We start from the raw sequence: 19,289 nt of genomic DNA on the forward strand, positions 1-19,289 counted from the left end.
AGACTTGACATTTGTTGCCTTAATCGTATCAAATCATTATGGTGAAAAAGAATTCTACGCTATGTTGACAATAGCAGCATGAACATTCTGGGCAAGACCAGGCTTGATTTTAGCTGCAGTGTATTGTCTTCTAGATGGATTTACCCTGTGATTAAATGGATCATAATGTTGAGTTAGTTGCGGTATTTATTACTAGATAGCCTTTACTTTGGCCGTGGCCATTCCTATACCTATACTTAAAGATTATTTGAAAGTACAATTATGTGGTCTATTATTTAACAATATAATTCTGAAGAAGTGTTGCTATGTTATGGGTTTATGTTGAAACATAGATTGAATTTTAAGCTAGTACTAATTTAATTTGTTTAAAAATGTGTTCTGAAATCAGTGTTATGATTCAGTGGATGCAGTGAAAACAAAAGTTCATGTTTTCATTGCAATGTAAGTTGACGTAAACACAATTGGAATGTACATAAGGTAGTAGACATTCAAGCTGGAAGTAATTTAATTGAACCGGTTTTCGACTCGCCTCAAATTTTTATGATGCAAGTTGAAAGGTTAAAGAGAAGCTGTGCTAAGCATAGGAACAGGAGTAGGCCATTCAGTCCCTCGAGCCTGTTCCACCATTCAGTTAGATCATATGGCTAATTTGTAATAAAAACAGAAAATACTGGAAATACTCAGCAGGTCAGGCAGCATCTGTGGAGAGAGAAACAGAGTTAACATTTCAGGTCAATGACCCTTTGTCGGAAGGCTGATCTGTACCTCAACTTAATTTACCTGCCTTTGTTCCATATTCCTTGATACCTTTACCCAATAACAATCTATATCTTAATCTTGAAAACTTCAATTGACCCAGCACCCATAGCCTCCTGGTGGAGTGAGTTCCAGATTCCATTTGTGTGAAAAAGTGCTTCCTGATTTCAGCCCTAAATGGCCGAGCTCTAATTTTAGGATTATGCCCCCTTGTTCTGGATTCCTCCACCAGAGGAAATTGTTTCTATGTCTACTCTATTGAATCCTTTTTTGTCAATTTAAACACCTTGATTAGATCATCCCACAACCATCTAAACTCAAGGGAATACAAGCTAAGTTTATGGAACCTGTCCTCATAATTTAACTTTTTAAGACCTATAGAGATTCATGTATCTCTCGTCTTTCAAATAATCAGGATCAAGTGCAAACCAATATGGTGGGTATATTGTGTTTAGTCGGAGTTTAGGACAGATAACACACTAGTTATACAGCAAAAACATATGACCGTGACAAGTAGCTGGTACCAGACCTGATTGGACAGACGGCTGGCGTACGCAAACAACTCTTATTTGTTCTCCTTCTTGTCTCGCAGGTCTCGCGCTCTTTCTCTGAACTACCCAAGAGTGTTAGACTAGAGTCCCCATGGGTCCACACTCTGAAGAGTGTTAGACCACCGTTTCCACTCTTGGGAGCCCTTCGCTCCACGGTCTGAGCTAGCTCTTCCTTTTATTCTCTTTTATGGGGTGGGCCTGAGGTAATATATGGACAGGACCATTTAACCTATAGAGGTTCCCCTTAAAACAAGGTGCCCAATGGCATGTCGAGTTCTTTGTCTAAACTTACAGATGAAGACCCTCCCTCAAGGAGTCTTCACAACCATTGTACATGCTTTCTGTACTTGACCAATCATGGCCTTACAGCAGGCGACCCAGCTAAGTGGCAAGATGTGGATGTGTCTTTGATTCTCTGTGTAGCAAATTCTTGATCCAGCTGGGTGCAAGAACATATTGAATGGCGACCTAGCACTATGCTCACAGGAAGGGAATATTGATGGGCAAGTCTGCCTTGCCTTTAGGCAAAGCTACCAAATAGCTGCAAGATGTTTTTCCTGATTTTGGAGGAGAGAATGTTAGAATACAGATCACCCTCCTGGCTATTCTCCTTGTCTTCTGATTACAAGCTATTTTTTGCAAAGGCATGATAGTAAGTAACAGGGTCTTCTTCCAGCATGATTTCTTAGCCAGGGAATGATGCATGATGCGGGGTGCCTTTTTTAAAATAGTTCCTTAAAAAAGATACAATTTCAGTAAAAATTAAGCTTGGTTCTGTTGAATAAGGGAAATAGGAGCCCCCATGTTGTTACTGCAGAAAATACTTTGATTTAATCTTAAAGATTACAGTCATAACTGGTAATGGAAAAATAGATGAATGAATTGATTGCTAAAAATAACATTTACTTTCCTTTTGTTACTAGGATTTGGGGAACCACTTCAGTCTCATGCTTCAGGCAGGAGGATACCTTTTGGTTCCTCCAGAATGTTAACTACACAAAGTCAGAGTGTGGACTCTGACCTGCAATTTTTGGGAATTGGAAATCAGTTGTCACAAGACAAAGGTATCAGTTATTTATTAGTTGCTAATTAGCTTAAATTCCTTTGAATACATAGGATGCTTCATTCGGATAGCACACCATCTGTAGTGTGCTACAAGGCAGTAACATATCGGGGGGGCTAAGGTGATGTTGTAAACCATAAAAACAAAGGGGGAAAAATTCAGTTGGTAAGTGCCTTGGGGGGTGGGCGGCTGGGGGGGGGGCCCTAACGGGGCGCTAGGAACTTAGCGCCCGAGTGCGGCGATTTTAGCGCCACTCACTAAATTGACCAGTCGTTTTGTAGTGGCGCTAAACACTACTGCCAAGATTTCCTGCGCCCACAGATCATGACGTCAGTCGAGCGTGTAGCGCCCCGGACCGGATATTGAGTCGCGCCCCCTGTCTTAGCGCCTGCTGCTATGAACAACAAGTAGAGGGGAAAGTTTTCAAGTCGGGAAGGGGCTGGGGGAGCGCTGTTTAAAGGCGGGCGCTTCCTGCCTTTTCTTGTCTGCAACATTTTTGGTACACGCAGGTTGAGAGGGAGAGATTTAACGCTGTTCAAAGGGGTTTTGGCCCTCAGCACAACTTTTGAGGTTCCTAAGTGCCGAGCTCTTTACCTGGGCCTATCCATTAGTGCTTCCAACAATTTGCTTTAGAGGTCTCTCCAGGCCGAGATTCAAGGCTGCAATGGGCAGGGTGTGGCTGGCCAGCAAGATGGCCCCTCCCCTTTAAGAACTGGACGGCGCCAGTCTGTCTGGGTTCCATGGTAACTGACATCGCCTGAGCTTCTATAGCGTTCTGAGGTAGCGCTTCGCTCCCTGACGTTTGCGCCTTAAGAGATGTATGTAGTGTCTGATTTAGCGCTCAAATCGCCTCCAGGGGCGATGGAGGTGAATTTTGCAGTCGGAGGTGATAATTAGCACCCCAAAATGGGGGATACCCAATTTTTCCCCCAAAGTGTTTACTGCCTGCAGTGTGGTGTCTATAATGTAGGAAACTAATGTCTTTTGACCATCTTCTGGTTACTTTTTTTTTACTGTCAGAGAATTCATGATAAAATTACATGATTTAACAAGTGGCAGTAATGCCAACTCTCACGAGTCCATCGCTAGAGACGCGGTTTTGGAGTGAAATAAAGCTTCACTCGCGATGGAACGCCTAAATCTCGCGATTTTTTTTGGTGGGGAGCGGAATGTGCCGATTTGCGCATGTGCAAAAAAACGCGCTTTGCGTACGCGTGCGTGGGGGGGGTGGAGAAACACGGCGATTGTCAAGTGGAATATTGGATGGTCATTTTGTTTTCTGGAGGTAAATTTCCCAAAGTGAGTCTCCCTCCTGCGATGCAACTGTCCAGGCTCTCTCTATTTGCACTTCCAAATTAATACTATATCCGGGAAGGGATCGTACTGCAAAAAAAAAAAGGAGGGAAGATTTTTTAAAATAGGTTTTTTAAAAAAAAAAACGATGCAGTTTGCAAAAAGGATCGGGGCAAAAGGATAAGAAATGCACGTTTCCTATGTGCAAAACAAGGAGACTGGGTGGGGAGGAGTTTCTGCACAACCACTCATAGTGGCTTCTGGTAAAAACCTTGCCTGCCTTTCTAATGGGAAGTCTGTAGGAGATGTAGTAAACCTTGAAGAAAACTAATGGTTAAATGCTTGAAAAACATTTAACTTCATAACTCAGTGACGGAGGAAAGACACTGGAGAAAGTTACTAAGATGTTTACCAAGGGCTGAAACAAAAAAAACTCTTATTGAATTTTTTGAAGAGGTAACAGAGAGAGTAGACAATGGTAATGCAGTAGATGTAATTTATCTAGATTTTTCAAAAGGTCTTCGATAAGGTACCTCATAATAGACTGATGAACAAGGTCAGAGAATGCGGAGTCGGGGGACAAGTAGCAGAATGGACAGCTGGCTGGCTTCAGGACAGAAAGCAGAGAGTGGGAGTAAAGGGTAGCTATTCACAGTGGCAGAAGGTGGGTAGTGCTGTTCCACAAGGATCCGTGCTGGGACCACTGCCGTTCACAATTTACATTAACGATTTAGACTTGGAAATCAAAAACACAATTTCTAAATTTGTGGATGACACCAAATTGGGGGGGGATAGTCAATACTGAGGAGGACTGCAACAAATTACAGGAGGACATTAATAAACTTGCAGAATGGGAAAATAATTGGCAAATGAAGTTCAACACAGACAAATGTGAGGTATTACATTTTGGTAGGAAGAATAGGGAGGTCATATCCCTTGGAGGGTGGGAGTCTCGGGGTAGAGGAACAAAGGGATCTCTGAGTATAAATCACTAAAAGTTGCGACACAGGTTAGCAAGGCCATAAAAAATGCAAACCAAGCACTAGGGTTTATTTCTAGAGGTATAGAATTGAAAAGTAGGGAAGTTATGCTAAACCTGTATTGCACCTTGTTTAGACCACACTTGGAGTACTGCGTACAGTTCTGGTCGCCATATTATAAAAAGGATATAGAGGTACTGGCGAGGGTGCAGAGAAGATTTACAAAGATGATACCAGAAATGTGAGGGTATACATATCAGGAAAGGATGAACAGGCTGGGTCTCTTTTTCTCTTTGTGGGGGGGAGGGGGAAAGAAGGCTGAGGGGTGACCTAATAGAGGCCTATAAAATTATGAACAGTTTTAATAGAGTGGATACAGAGAAAATGTTTCCACTTGTGGGGAAGAGCATAACTAGAGGCCATCAATATAAGATAGTCACCAAGAAATCCAATAGGGAATTCAGAAGAAACTTCTTTACCCAAAGAGTGGTGGGAATGTGGAACTCTGTACCACAGGGAGTGGTTGAAGCGAATAGTATAGATGCATTTAATGGGAAAACTGGACAAACATATGAGGGAGAAGGGAATAGAGGGTTATGCTGATAGATTTAGATGAGGATAGACGGGAGGAGGCGCGAGTGGAGCATAAACACCGGCATGGACTGGTTGGGCCAAATGGCCTGTTTCTGTGCCATAAATCCTATGTAATCTATTTCATTAGAAGTGTTGAGGGCAGCATGAGTGCTTGACGATAGGTGAACAGTCAGAATCGGAGAAGCTGCTTTAAGCATTTGTTCTTAAAACTCTGTGCTTGGTAACGTCCGCCAACGATGTGTGTTTTGTGCACAGAATCTTGCGGGTGCAGTTACTGGAATCCAGCCTCCAATGTAAACTTTACAGACGTAGGGCACGAATAGGAACAAGAAACGAATACTCCACTCACTGTCCTTGCCCCAACATAAATCTATTTTCTGGATCTGTTTTCCTGATGGACTATTATTCTTCTGTTTACTTCTCTCATCCTCTGAAAGCACTGACTCATGCTGGGCTACGGTTTCACAGGCATTGCATGCCCCCTCGTACATTGTCAAAGTAGCTATTCCTTATGTACTAACCCAGACAGCTAGTGTTGGCAAACCGCATGATCATGGAGGACTTCATGGCTGAGCCAATCCTATGCTCATCCGACCTTGGTGTCATATTTGACCCTCAAATGAGCTTCCGACCACATCCGCAACATAACTAAGACCACCTATTCCCACCTCCGTAACATCGCCCGTCTCGGACCTTGCCTCAACTCATCTGCTGCTGAAACCCTCATCATGCCTTTGTTACCTCTGGACTTGACTCTTCCAATGCACTCCTGGTTGGCCTCCTACATTCTACCCTTCGTAAACTTGAGGTGATCCAAAACTCGGCTGCCCGTGTCCTAACTCACACCAAGTCCCGTTTACCCATCACCCCTGTGTTCACTGACCTACATTGGCTCCCGGTTCGATTTCAAAATTCTCATCCTTGTTTTCAAATCCTTCCATGGCCTCGCCCCTCCCTATCACTGTAATCTCTTTCAGCCCCGCAATCCCCCCGAGATATCTGTGCTCCTCTAATTCTGCCCTCTTGAGCATCCCTGATTTATAATCGCTCAACCATTGGTGGCCGTGCCTTCTGTTACCTAGGCCCTAAGCTCTGGAATTCCCTGCCTAAACCTCTCTGCCTCGCTACCTCTCCTCCTTTTAAGACTCTCCTTAAAAGCTACCTCTTTGACCAAACTTTAGGTCACCTGACTTAATTTCTCCTTATGTGGCTTGGTGTCAAATTTTTGTCTTCTAATACTCCTGTGAAGCGCCTTGGGACGTTTTCCTCTTAAAGGCGCTATATAAATACAAGATGTTGTTGTATGCCCTCACACATATGGTACTATGGTGTCGTGGTTATGTTACTGGACTAGTAATCCAGAGGCCTGTTTTGGGGAAATTAGATCCACACCCCATGCATGCAGAAATCCTTTTTTTTTTCTTTTTGTAATGAGATGTACAAGGCGCCTATTTCTTATGTTCTTGCGTTCTTATGTCAGTGATCGGTTAGTGATGGCCGAATGCGCTTCCTGTCCAGGAGCAAAGGTCACGGAATGCGCTTCCTGACCGGGAACAAAAGTCAGCAAGGGGTTGGGTCGGGAACAAATAGCAACTCATGATTTCTATACCAAATCTCATGATTTTTAAGATTTTGTCTCATTATTTATGAAATGGTGGGGTTGGCATTACTGAAATAGTGGTAATGTCGATTTATTTTACTGCCTGATACAAGGTACTGTAGTATCATAACTTTAATGTACTTTAACTTACACCTATTGTATGTGTCTGTAAAGAGGTTTAACATCATAGCTCAGTGAGGTATTTATACATAGCATTGAGAGCACCCTTTTGTTCACATACTGAACCATATCTGAACTAGAACAAGTATGTCAAGGCATAGTAATAGAGAAGAGTTAAGTAATTTTATGAATGCTGCTTTATTTTTTATTTGATAGAGGAGTCAACACCAAAATCACCTTGCTACATCACAGCCAGAACTATTTCCAGTTCTACCTTTCCTCCTCCCCCCACGCTCAAAAATAAATTCAGTCTCCAAGAACATCTCTACCGTCAAGCTTCAAAACTAAGTCACAGTTCCACTTGTTCTTTGTTTTATGCATCAGTTTAAATACAAAAATTAATAATCGACTGTCACTTGAAAAGGAAAAGCTGCTTGTTTTTGTCTTTATGCAGCAGGCCATAAATATATTAGTGTTGTAAATCTCCAGTATTTCGGTACTTTATGGCAGTAGCACTACATTTAAAGAATAGTTGGATTCGGGTAGCTCAATCAATTGAAGATTTCATCTCTCTACCCTCTCTCTCGGAATAGAGGAGAAATAAGCTCAATTTGTTAATTTTTATCTAAACCAATTTAAAAAATATATAAAGTACATCTTCAGAAATATTAATGTAAAGTAAGGAGTAGATGTGAGCGTTTTATAAAGCACATATGATTGAGTCACTTTTGGCCTGTTGGAATCTTCCTCTTGTGTCCTCTCCATGCATTTAGATAACTTGCTTTCATTTCTCATTGTAATGCGTTTTAAATTCAGCTAGGCATTTGCAAAAACTAAATAATTTAAGTGCCTTTTTTGTTTTAGCAGTTCGTTCTAGCTTGGCTCTTTCAAGCAAGAACCATGCTTTCTACAATCCTATGACTATCGAAACTACACCATTCCCAACTTCCAGCTCCAGCCAAGGGCCTCACTATCTTCCATCTTTTCCATTGCCAACTGGAACTAGGCCAATCCACGCCTCTGTATCTGAAGGATCCTCAAAAAAATTTCAAGAACAAAGTGTTAATTTTTCTAACTCATGGCCTACCAAACATTTTGAAGGGGTTTCTAAACCCAGTTCTCGGAGGCTGACCAACCAGTTGTCTGAAGATTTGCTCGTTTTTGGTAAGTGAGCTTTGAGTGTTAAAACTTTATTAACTTTGTCCATTTCAGTGTTTATAGGAAATGTTAACATTTGATTTTTTTTTTAAATCTCACTCTTCTTCTATCCCCATGAGATCATAGAATTTTACAGCACCAAAGATGCTGTTTGGCCCATCATACCAGCACCGGGTCTCAAAGGGCTATCTACTTACTATCATTTTTCCATACTCATTATTTAAATATTTATCTACAGTACTTTCCTTTTAAAAGCTATTATTTATAATAACCATTATTTCTAGTTAGATATTCCATTAACTAACAACTGTGTTTTTATGAAAAAAAATATTTTTCCCTGTTCACTATCATGTAGTGAGTGAGAAGGTGTTACACATCACTGCATTCTCACCTTGGGCATTCCACCAGCTAATAGTCATATTAAACAAGTTGGCTACCTCAACATTTGAAATTGCCTAACTTAAACTGTAAAATCACTTAAAGACCTAAAAGCACCTCTGTGCAATGAATTAATATCTACTTTGAGAAGAAACATAGAAGATAGGAACAGGAGTAGGCCATTCGGCCCTTCGAGCCTGCTCCGCCATTCAACGAGATCATGGCTGATCATCCAAACCCTAGCACCCGGTCCCTACACCGACAGCCATCCCACCCAAGCCCTATCCCCGTAACCCCACGTATTTAATCCCCCCTAACACTAAGGGCCAATTTTTATCATGGCCAATCAACCTAACCCACACATCTTTGGACTGTGGGAGGAAACCGGAGCACCCGGCGGAAACCCACGCAAACACAGGGAGAATGTGCAAACTCCACACAGACAGTCACCCGAGGCCGGATTTGAACCCGGGTCCCTGATGCTGTGAGGCAACAGTGCTAACCACTATGCCACCGTGCTGCCCTTGAATGATGCTTGCCTTGGATTATTTATTAGTGGTCTTTGTCATCATGTGAGACTATTCAGTATGATCCATGACTGAGTAATGTATTGGCTGAGACCACTGAATTTTCCCTCTTTTAATAAGTTTTTGAAAACAGTAATTTCATTTTCAGGGCATATTCAAACAACAGTGTGTTTTTTTTTAATAAAGTGAAATAAGAGCACATACAAAAGTGCTTTGCAGAGCTAGTTCATGACAGCAGAACGGTAGGACATAAATTTGTATCAGTGATTCCTCCCATTACCAAGTTCCTGACTTCACCCACTGCATTGTCAACAAGTACAAAACTAAGACAGGTACTACTCCAGGGAAGGAAGAGGAGGAGCGAAAAGAGAGCCATCACCACGCCTTACTTGTACACCGCCTCATAACTGGCTAAGAGCAACTCTGGCAGAGACGTGAAGTGAGTCACTTGCAGTTAGTATATGCCATGGGAGGGATCTGTGAGGAGAAAGTAACATAATAAAGTATTGTTCCTACTGGCTCCCAGTTCACCTGGCTACCAATCTTAAGTAGGCTTGCTAAGTATGTATCTGAAATGTATCAAGATACATCCTTCGACTTTTTAACTTTTACTTCTATTCACACAGCCTTAAACTTCCCCAAAATAGATATTCTGACATTTGACAGTAGAAATTATTGCAGTGAGATTCTTAATCCAGGGTTACCCAGTCACTCAATGGGTAAATACACCATGTGGTGTGGTACTGAGATATGCATACTAGGAAGGTTCCAGATTTTATTCCTAGTCCATAGTGATTTAGTTTATCTCAGCTGGTGCAGCAAAGTGGATAGTAAAATTAGCCTTGATCTCTGTGGGCCGAATGGAGGAAGGGTGGGCACAAGGGAAGAATCAGCCAGAGTTCCTGCTCATGATCGCTGTATACTGGAAAGCGTACATATGTGGAAATCGGCTAAGGGCAAGTTTAGTTTGCCGTGATGCATCCCAGAATTGTGTAGACCACCGATGCTTCCCATCTGGGCTCACAAATGGAGAATGGTCTCTTGGAACAAGGTATCCAAGTGTTGCTGCCCATAGAGCCATGCCACAGCAGGAGTCATACTGGCTAATGTCATCTCCGTGCATCAGTTTCCCACTGAATCTATGAAATGGACCAGATCCAATGGAGGAGCTTTGTAATTGAAACTTTTTTCCCCTTAGAAATACACTAGACCAGGAAAAGAAAATAACTTCTGCAAACCAGGAACAGCAACGTTTAAGGACAGTCTTAAAAGGAAGAAAGGCTGAGGAGCTTGGGGAGGGAATGACAGAACATGGGATGTAGGTGGCTGAAGCCACAGCCACCAGTCATGGGCAGAGGTAGGGGGGACGGACAAAAGATCAGAGTCAGAGGAATGGAGTTCCGCAGGGTGGTGGGAGGTGTACAGACCACTGAGGTTGCGAACAGTCTAGTTCAGCCTGGGACAGTGGCCAGGCAGGAGGATAGAGTTGGTAGTAAGGTGTACAATCTTTGTGGCGGGGCATTAGCCTGGAAACTGGCTCATCCAATGCTAGATGTTAGACGAGCAGTCTGACAGCAGAGAGGGGTCGAGAGAGGAGGTGGAGTGGGTAAAGCTGGATGTCATCAGCATATATGCAGAAGCTGATGCCATGTCTTTGGATGATTTCACCAAGGGGCATCACGTAGTTGAGAAAAAGGTGGGAGTCAAGGATGGATCCCTGGAGGACTCCCGAGGTAACTATGCTGGGTGTGAGAAGACAAGCCATTGCTAGAGATGGCTGAGATCCGATTGGATAGGAAAGCGTGGAACCAAGCTGGGCAGTAGAGGGGTTGTGTTGGAGGTTGGTGCGGTCAATCATGTCAAAAGCTGCAGAGATTAAGGAAGACTAGGAGGTGTGAAAGTACTGTTATTTAATGAAATTCATACAGCAGCATTTTTTTTTTCATAAAACTATGTCGCAGTAAGCTGCTTTGTGAATATTCATATTAAAATAACATTGATCTTAAATTTCTAATGATGGAGGCTAAGCACTTAGGCCTAGATTTTCTGATTGTTACTTTAACACTGCAAAAGTGGGTTGCTGTTGGATATAACACCAATCAGAAAATTAGAGTCTGGCATTGAACTTTTCAGCAAGGCTTTTGCTTTTAGGCACTCCTTGTTTGTTTTTAAATAAATTTTACCAAGAGAAATGAAATTACTGTTTTCTATAGTGTATTCTTTACAGTTGTACTATCAGACCTAAATGTTCAATACCATTTCATCAACATTGCTGAATGTGTTGTACCATTAAAGTGTAAAATCTACATGGAAGGCGGCAATAGATGCATTGCACTTCCAGCTTTGCAGGTGCTGAATGTCTGAATAAAGTTAAAGATTGTATTCTGTATTTTGTAGTACTTTTCTCCCTAGGAAGAGTTTGCATTTGTGAAAGGATTGTAGTGGTCAGTTTCAAATGATGAACAATTTGGAGATCCAATAACTTTTCTACTTGCATTACCTTTTTATTTAAATATATCAAAATAGAACAGAAAGATTCCTGTCATTTATATTTTTCAGTTAGTTCACTATCTTGTATATCATATTGTGTATATTTACTTAACTGTGAATATCCAGGAGACAGCTCACAAGAAAGTCGTTCTCCCATATCACTCAAACCTGCATTGGTAAGGTCGCCATCGTCTCGCAGAGATCTCAACACTACAAAGCCTGTTCCTCCCATTCCAAGGGGTACAAGTCCAATGGTTGAAGCAGAAGTAGCTGTATATGGTGATGGGAAAGGAACAAATGGAGCAGAATCAGAGGAGGTATGGGAGGAAGAGAAGAATGTTGACAAAAATCTGGAATTGGATCTTTCCTCATTGGACAACAACGAAGATGAAACAGATCATGAAGAAGTTAGTGTATACATGCTTCAAAAAGATTCAACTTATTCTGTAAATATATGCATTAGTAAAACAGAAAATATGGAAAATGTAAATGCTTACATTTATATGAAGCACTTCACCACAAGGAATTATTTTGAAGTACAGTAACCGTTGCGTCGGCACATGTGGCAGCTAGTCTGTGCCAGCTACCTTCCAAAAACAAATCAGATGAATTACCAGTTAATCTAGTTTTTTTGGTGGCATGAGTTGAGGGAGGAATATTGGTCGGGATACTGGGAGAACTCCCTGCTATTTGAATAATGTAGGATCTTTAATGTCCACCGAAACCACTGGAACTGGCAGACAGCACTTTGGCTTAATATCTCAACCAAAGAACTATGCCCCCAACAATACACTGTAATGTCAGGTCTACAGAGGAGTGTCAACTAAATTCTGAACTCAAACATTGGTATGGGGCTTGACCAACAGTCATCAAATGTCTCAGCCGTGACTCGGAGGTAACACTTGAACCCACAACCGTCTGACTCCGAGGTGCAAGTCCTACTCCAGAAACTTGAGCACAAAATCTGACACTTCAGTACAGTGCTGAGGGAGTGCTGGGCTTGCGGAGCTGTCATCTTTCAGATAAAAGCCGTTAAACTGAGATCCCTGTCTGCCCTTTTCAGTGGGAGGTGAAAGATTTTATGGCACTATTTCGAAGAAGAGCAGGGGAGTTCTCCCAGTGTCCTGGCCAATATTTATCCCTCAACCAACATCACTAAAACCCTACATTACAACAGTGACTACACTTCAAAAGTATATCACTGGCTGTAAAGCACATTGGGACATCCTGAGGTCATGAAAAGCGCTATATAGATCAGAGATTCTGCTGCACCATTTACATGTTTTCTACCAGCCATTTAGAGCCTATAGGAACAGAATGCGTGCCTATGGTTGTGAATATTGCAGGGCACTCGGGTCTCCTCATGGAGTGAGATTAAATATTCTGTAGTGATGGTGAGGAAAAAAGGTCACTCCGTCCTTTTAATGTACAAAAATGATTCAAATAAAGTCTCTTCTAAGCAACCACTTGCAAAATCGCTAGAGTAGTAGGATTTCAACTAGAAGACTGCAGTTCAATTTCCAATGCCAAATGACTTGATATTAGTGCTTTCCCTGGAAACTGTGGTTTGTGATCTAAAATGAATAGACTGAGTTAAGTAAGGACAAAATGGCTGAGGGGCGAAGGAGTCTCTTGTATCACTGCAGTCCATTTCATAGTCAACTAAACAGCAGTGTTGCTGGTGTTTGTGGGTTTGGACCACATCCCATCTTCCCGATTTAGGAAGATCATCCAATGACAGATTATAACACTGGAGATTAGGCAATAAAAAATCCCAAACAAAATATTCTCAAGTCTATATTTTTTTATGTTGTCTTTGACATATTAAAAAGCTGTCTTGCTCATTTTTTGTTGAACTGCCTTGTTCTCAACATGAAATTCCAAATGCCTCTCTCAAAAAGTAAAACTGCAAGTTAGAGCTCTTCTCTTTTTCCAGAGTGAGATTGCAATACTAGGTTTTACTTTCTGTTACCAAAATTGATGTACTCTTATTTCTTACAGATGATGAGTGCCCTGAAGTCTTTGCGAAACAGTGCTGCAAAGAAAAGAGCTAAACTGAGCAGCAGTGCATCTGATGTTGAGAGTCCAGACTCAGCCCTTAAACTGGAACTTGGTGTGGATTCCACATCACGTACTTCATCGCCTTACGCAAGCACTTACAGTGAAAGCGATGTTTACAGCCAGGAGTCTTTGACGTCTCCATTGCCTTTAAGCCCTTGTGACAAGAAAATGTAAGTAATAAAATTGACAGTATTCAGTATTACTGTGTTCTCAATATCTGCCTTGTGCCTCTAATAATAGATACACTGCCAAATTCATCAATTTTTCCAGAGGGCTCACTTTTTTTTAGTTTTCACAAAAGTTAATAATGCCTAAACGTTTGCATAGTATAATAAAAATAATCCTACCAATATGTTGTTGCTCTTTATTTTACTATTTTATTTCACACTTCAACCATGTCTTATTTTCTCTATTCTTTGTTTTTGTTCTTCATGGTGATGCCTGAAGAATGGGTGGTATGGTTGACACAACTTAGACTGCTGGCAGATCCAGGAAACTTCCACCTGCATGTTTTTTTTTTAAGTTTATAGCTTGTGCACTGTGCTAACAAAAAAAAATTATACACTGCATTAATAAAACTATTGCAATGCAAGAATAACTTTACTATTAGCCTTAAATTGCAAAAATAAACACGACAATTATTTTAAGTACTTCTGCTCATCTTGTAACTTTAGTAACTTCTCATTTTCTTTTCTATTTTTAATTTAACTTTAATTTTGCATTTTTAACCTAATCTGATCCAATTTATCCTAACTTTTTTTAATTACCTTTTTGTATTGGGGAAGCACCTGCCTGTCTGGTCTAACTACTTTGTTTTCAGCTCACGCACAGGCACTCCAATATCAGGAGTAGCTTTATATTACAATAATATAAACCTTTTGGACTAAAATGTGCACTGTAAATACCACTTTAATTGGAAAGTAAATGGTTATATTCAGTCATCCTATTGACACTACCCAGTACCCAGATTCATGAATTTCCGTGTTGCTGGAAGAGTTCAAGCACTTTGTTTTCCTGGCATTCGCCATTTATTTTGGAGTGACTTCAGAATAACAATCGTTTTACAAAAGAAAATTCTGGTTCTAACGGCTAGTTTCACAGCCAATTGTAGAATTGATAATGTCATGGAGTAAAGCAGATCAATCTTTCATTCATAAAAATGTATCCAACTGCGAAGAGTTGCTGATGAGCAGATAACCTCTACAGCTTCTACAACCTGATTGTACCCAGATGAATTAATTAGTCTAAGGATCAATATCTCCAGCGTGGAGTAACATTTTAGCATTCGTAAAAATTTGCCTACTAAATTTGAGACTGCTTAGATGTAAAGTACTGTTTTAAATGAAACCATTTCAATGATTGTTATAAATTATATTTGTTTCTTCACAATAGATAGTGTTTAAGCTTAAGCTGACAGTACATTTATCAATACAGATTTGCTTTATTTCCAACAACAGCTTTTTCTCACCCTTAAAATTTTCCCCTGCCTTCTCCTAAAGTTGTTGACTCATGCTGGGGTCCAATTCCCACAAGAGCCAGGGTTGTACCCACTGGCCATTCATGCCCAACTGGGCAACCTGAGCCTGAACAGTGAGTGTCAGCAAACAGTTTGACTGTGGAGAGGATAACAGGCAATACTATTCTGTTCTCCCAGATATCCACACATATTCACTTTGCAGCAGGACTATTTAGATAACAAGCAGGAGTGGGAGACCTGGAGGGATTTCTCCCCCCACCCCTTTCCCAAGGGCGCTGAGGCCAATTGTACAAGGTATTGGTGAGACCGCACCTGGAATACTGCATACAGTTTTGGTGTCCATACTTAAGAAAAGACATACTTGCTCTCGAGTCAGTACAAAGAAAGTTCACTCGGTTAATCCCGGGGATGAGGGGGTGGTCATATGAGGAGAGGTTGAGTAGATTGGGACTCTACTCATTGGAGTTCAGAAGAATGAGAGGCGATCTTATTGAAACATATAAGATTGTGAAGGGGCTTGATCGGGTGGATGCGGTGAGGATGTTCCCAATGATGGGTGAAACTAGAACTAGGGGGCATAATCTTAAAATAAGGGGCTGCTCATTCAAAACTGAGATGAGGAGAAACTTCTTCACTCAGAGGGTGGTAGGTTTGTGGAATTTGCTGCCCCAGAAAGCTGTGGAAGCTACATCATTAAATAAATTTAAAACAGAAATAGATAGTTTCCTAGAAGTAAAGGGAATTAAGGGTTACGGGGAGCGGGCAGGAAATTGGACATGAGTCTAGGTTCGGAATGGTCATGGCCCTGTGGGTAGTGGAGTGGGCCCAGGGGCCGTGTATCCTTGTTCTGCTCCTACTGTGTTCTAATTCTGTGTTAGATTTCAGGAGATGGTTTTATTCCTGTTCCTGGCTGGGGTGGAGATCACCTTTACAGAAGGTAAGTACTGTAGAAAATATAGGGACAGTGATCTCCTGGAAGAATTTCGATCGCCTAGATGGGTCAGAGAGGAATTTCCCAGATTTTTTTCTCCCAAATTGGCCATTGGGCCTTTATCTGGTTTTTCGCCTCTCCCGTGAGATCACATGGGTTTGGGTGGATGCAGAGTGATAGAAGATTTGAGGTTAGGATCAGATCAGCCATGATCTTATTGAATGGTGGAGCAGGCTCGAGGGGCCGATTGGCCTACTCCTGCTCCTATTTCTTATGTTCTTATGTTCTTAATTGTATTAGCCCCTACCACCACTCCAGCTGAATTAAGCTAATTTAGCAAAGACCGGCAATCAAACTTGCACCATCTGCCTAATCTGTATTTCAGTTCCAATTCACCAACAGGTGAATGCTACAGCAGTATCTTGATGGACTTTACTGTGGTCTGCTCATCCAGTCTTTCTATTGGTCTTTGCTTCATTTTATTTTTGTTTTATATCCTCGTTTTCATTTTTTTATTTTACCCTCTAGCTTTCTCAATTATTTTATAATCTTCTCCATCTTGAGCTTAGCAAAACTTCTTGACCAGTTCATTGTGATAACAATGTAGCTGCTGTGGTAATGTGATAATTATTTAAAGCTATATTTAAATTATTTTAAACTAGCACCAATAATTTTATTAGCTACTAGGTTTGATTGAATACCTCTTTGATATATATCTTAAAACATTTGCATTGATCTTTCAAACTCCTTGATGTACTGGTTTATTGTGGTTTCAATAGGTCTGATGGTTGTTCCCAATTAGGATCCAAACCACGTCATGGTCGAATACCATCAGGAAAGGCCAGGCCTTCTCCAGCGGAATACAACCCCATCTCGGGTACCACTTTTTAACATTCATTGTTTGTTTGCTTAAGAAATTGCAAGGCAAGCCAGATGTGTGATATAGGTTTTATAATGTAATTATTGTACCACTTCGTTCACTTCAAGCATGCTTGTAGGTAACTCCGAAACCTGTATCATATTGCAGTACATATCTGCATATATTGCTCACTTATTCACTTGCACACAGTCTTTAGAAACTTGAGCCCCGATTTTTAACCTAACCCGTCTGGTGTGCTCGCGTCGGGTGCCCATTTTACATCCTGCCCGATTTTTACACTCCATTGAAGTTAATGAAATGTAAAATCAGGCAGGTGTAAAACTGACACCCAACCCAAACGTCCCCTGTTTCTGCCGCACGGGTTAGGTTGCAATTGGGGCTTTGGTTTCAATAGTGTTTTTGTGTGTGTATGTGTGTTTATTAATCTTTTATATTATTTGCATTTCTCTTTTTGCCAATTTTATTTCCTTCCTCTCCACATGCATTGGAAGTCTTCCCTCGTTCACCTGAGTGGCCATTCTTCAGACACGGCAAAGTGTGCGTTGGAAGGCTATTTGTTTATAGAGGACATCACATCTTTTCATGTGTTTTCATGCTTCCTTCCTCTCTTTTCCTCTGCTATCTGCTGTTCTCCAGCAGGAATCACTGGATTGTCACCAGAGGGAGGAACCTTGCCCTTGAAGCCTTTTATAGCACACCAAGTACTGCCCTGGCAGATATATGCTAATTCAGTACAGAATAGGAATCGCATCTTGACACCTTTTTGGGTCTGTATTGCTCAGGCAGCACTTTTATCCACTAGGCTATTAAAGTTGCAGTCCCTTTCCCCCCTGTTCCCTTCTGCTTGTGTCAACTTTTTTTCTCCCTCGTGTGAGGAGTGCCATACAAACCCAAGCAGTTGCTGTTGGTATTGTTGAGTGGAACTGTGATTTTATAAAATCTCCACCGATTCGTTTTTCACTCATGCATGTAATAAGGGTGTATATATTGGATGTCACTTAAATCTACATTTTACAACAATTTGATGCCAACATATCAAATGCTTTTCCCCATAGCTGAGGATGGGGATGTTCATGGAGCCTTCTCCTCCTCCTGACTGGATGTGGCAGGGGTGCCGTTCTTTCACCTGATATGTTGGTTGTGTGATTGCTTTGCTTTGTCTATACCATGCTGCTTTCCCTGTTCAGCATGCATATAGTCCTGTTTTGTAGCTTCACCAGGTTAGCACCTCGTTTTCAGGTGCTGCTGGCCATGAGGTTACAGATTGTGGTGGAATATAATTCTGCTGCCAATGGCCTAAAGCGTCACATGGATGCCCAGTTTTGAGCTGCTAGATTTTTTAAAAATTTATCCCGCTTAGCAAGGTAGTAGTGCCGCACAATCCGATGGAAAGCTTCCTCAGTGGGAAGACGCGACTTGGTCTATATAAGGACTGTGCAGTGCTGTCATGGATTGAAGCATCTGTGATGGGTAAATTGGCGAGGACAAGGTCAAGTAGATTGTTCCCTCGTGCTGGTTCTCGCACCACCTGATGGAAGCCCAATCTGGCAGCTATGCCCTTCAGGACTTGGCCAGCTTGGTCAGTGGTGGTACTATCGAGCCACTCTTGGAAATGGACATTGAGGTCCCCCACCCAGGGTACATTCTGTGCCTGTGCTATCCTCAGTAAGTTCTCCAAGTGGTTTTCAATATGGAGGAGTACAGATTCATTCGCTGAGGGAAGGTGGTAGATGGTAATCAGCAGTTTCCTTGCCCATACTTGACCTGAAGCCATGAGACTTCAAGGGGTTTGGAGTCAATGTTGAGGACTCCTAGGTCCACTCCCACCATGACTATATGCCGCCTCAGGTGGGCCTGTACTGCTCAGGGGACATGGGCTGGTGGGTATGTTTCTGTCTGAGAGTATGACTGTCAGGCTGTTGTTTGACAAATTTGTGGAGCAGCTCTCCCAACTTTGGTGTCAATTCCCAAATATTGGTGAAGAGAACTTTGCAGGGTCGACTGGGTTGGGCGTGCCTTCATTGTGTCCTGAATCGATGCCTAGGTTGCAGCCAACTTTCTGGATTTATTCTTATTCTTATTCTTCGTATTGGTTTGATACAACGGAGTGACTTGCTAGGTCACTTCAGTGGGCGGTTGAGCCAACCACGTTAGTGTGAGACTGGATTCGCATATAGGCAAGACAATGTAAGGATAGCAGATTTCCTTCCCTAAAGAACATTAGTGAACCAGTTGAGTTTTTCCCGACAATCCAACTGCTTCATGGTCACACTTTTTTTTTTTTTTTACTGATGCCAGCTTTTCAGATTTTTTAACTGAATTCAAATTCTCAAACTGGTGGGATTTGAATTCACATTCTCTAAATCATTAACCCAGGCCTCTGGATTACTAGTCCAGTAACGCAACCACTACACTACTTTTACATGAAAT

At 41.6% G+C, this 19,289-nt stretch overlaps 1 protein-coding gene across 1 annotated transcript in view; it reads left to right on the forward strand.

Annotated features, from left to right (window-relative positions):
• Nucleotides 1–19,289, forward strand: part of togaram1 (TOG array regulator of axonemal microtubules 1) — a 135,831-nt gene that overhangs the window by 59,839 nt on the left and 56,703 nt on the right. The window contains 5 exon segments of the mRNA XM_086002900.1: nt 2,231–2,371; nt 7,822–8,121; nt 11,637–11,917; nt 13,512–13,741; nt 16,759–16,856. Of these exon segments, the coding sequence (XP_085859026.1) occupies nt 2,231–2,371; nt 7,822–8,121; nt 11,637–11,917; nt 13,512–13,741; nt 16,759–16,856 (1,050 nt within the window).

The sequence above is a fragment of the Somniosus microcephalus genome, chromosome 12 (genome assembly GCF_052327205.1).
Source record: "Somniosus microcephalus isolate GS21.2 chromosome 12, FLI_Smic_1.0, whole genome shotgun sequence".
NCBI lineage: Eukaryota > Metazoa > Chordata > Chondrichthyes > Squaliformes > Somniosidae > Somniosus > Somniosus microcephalus.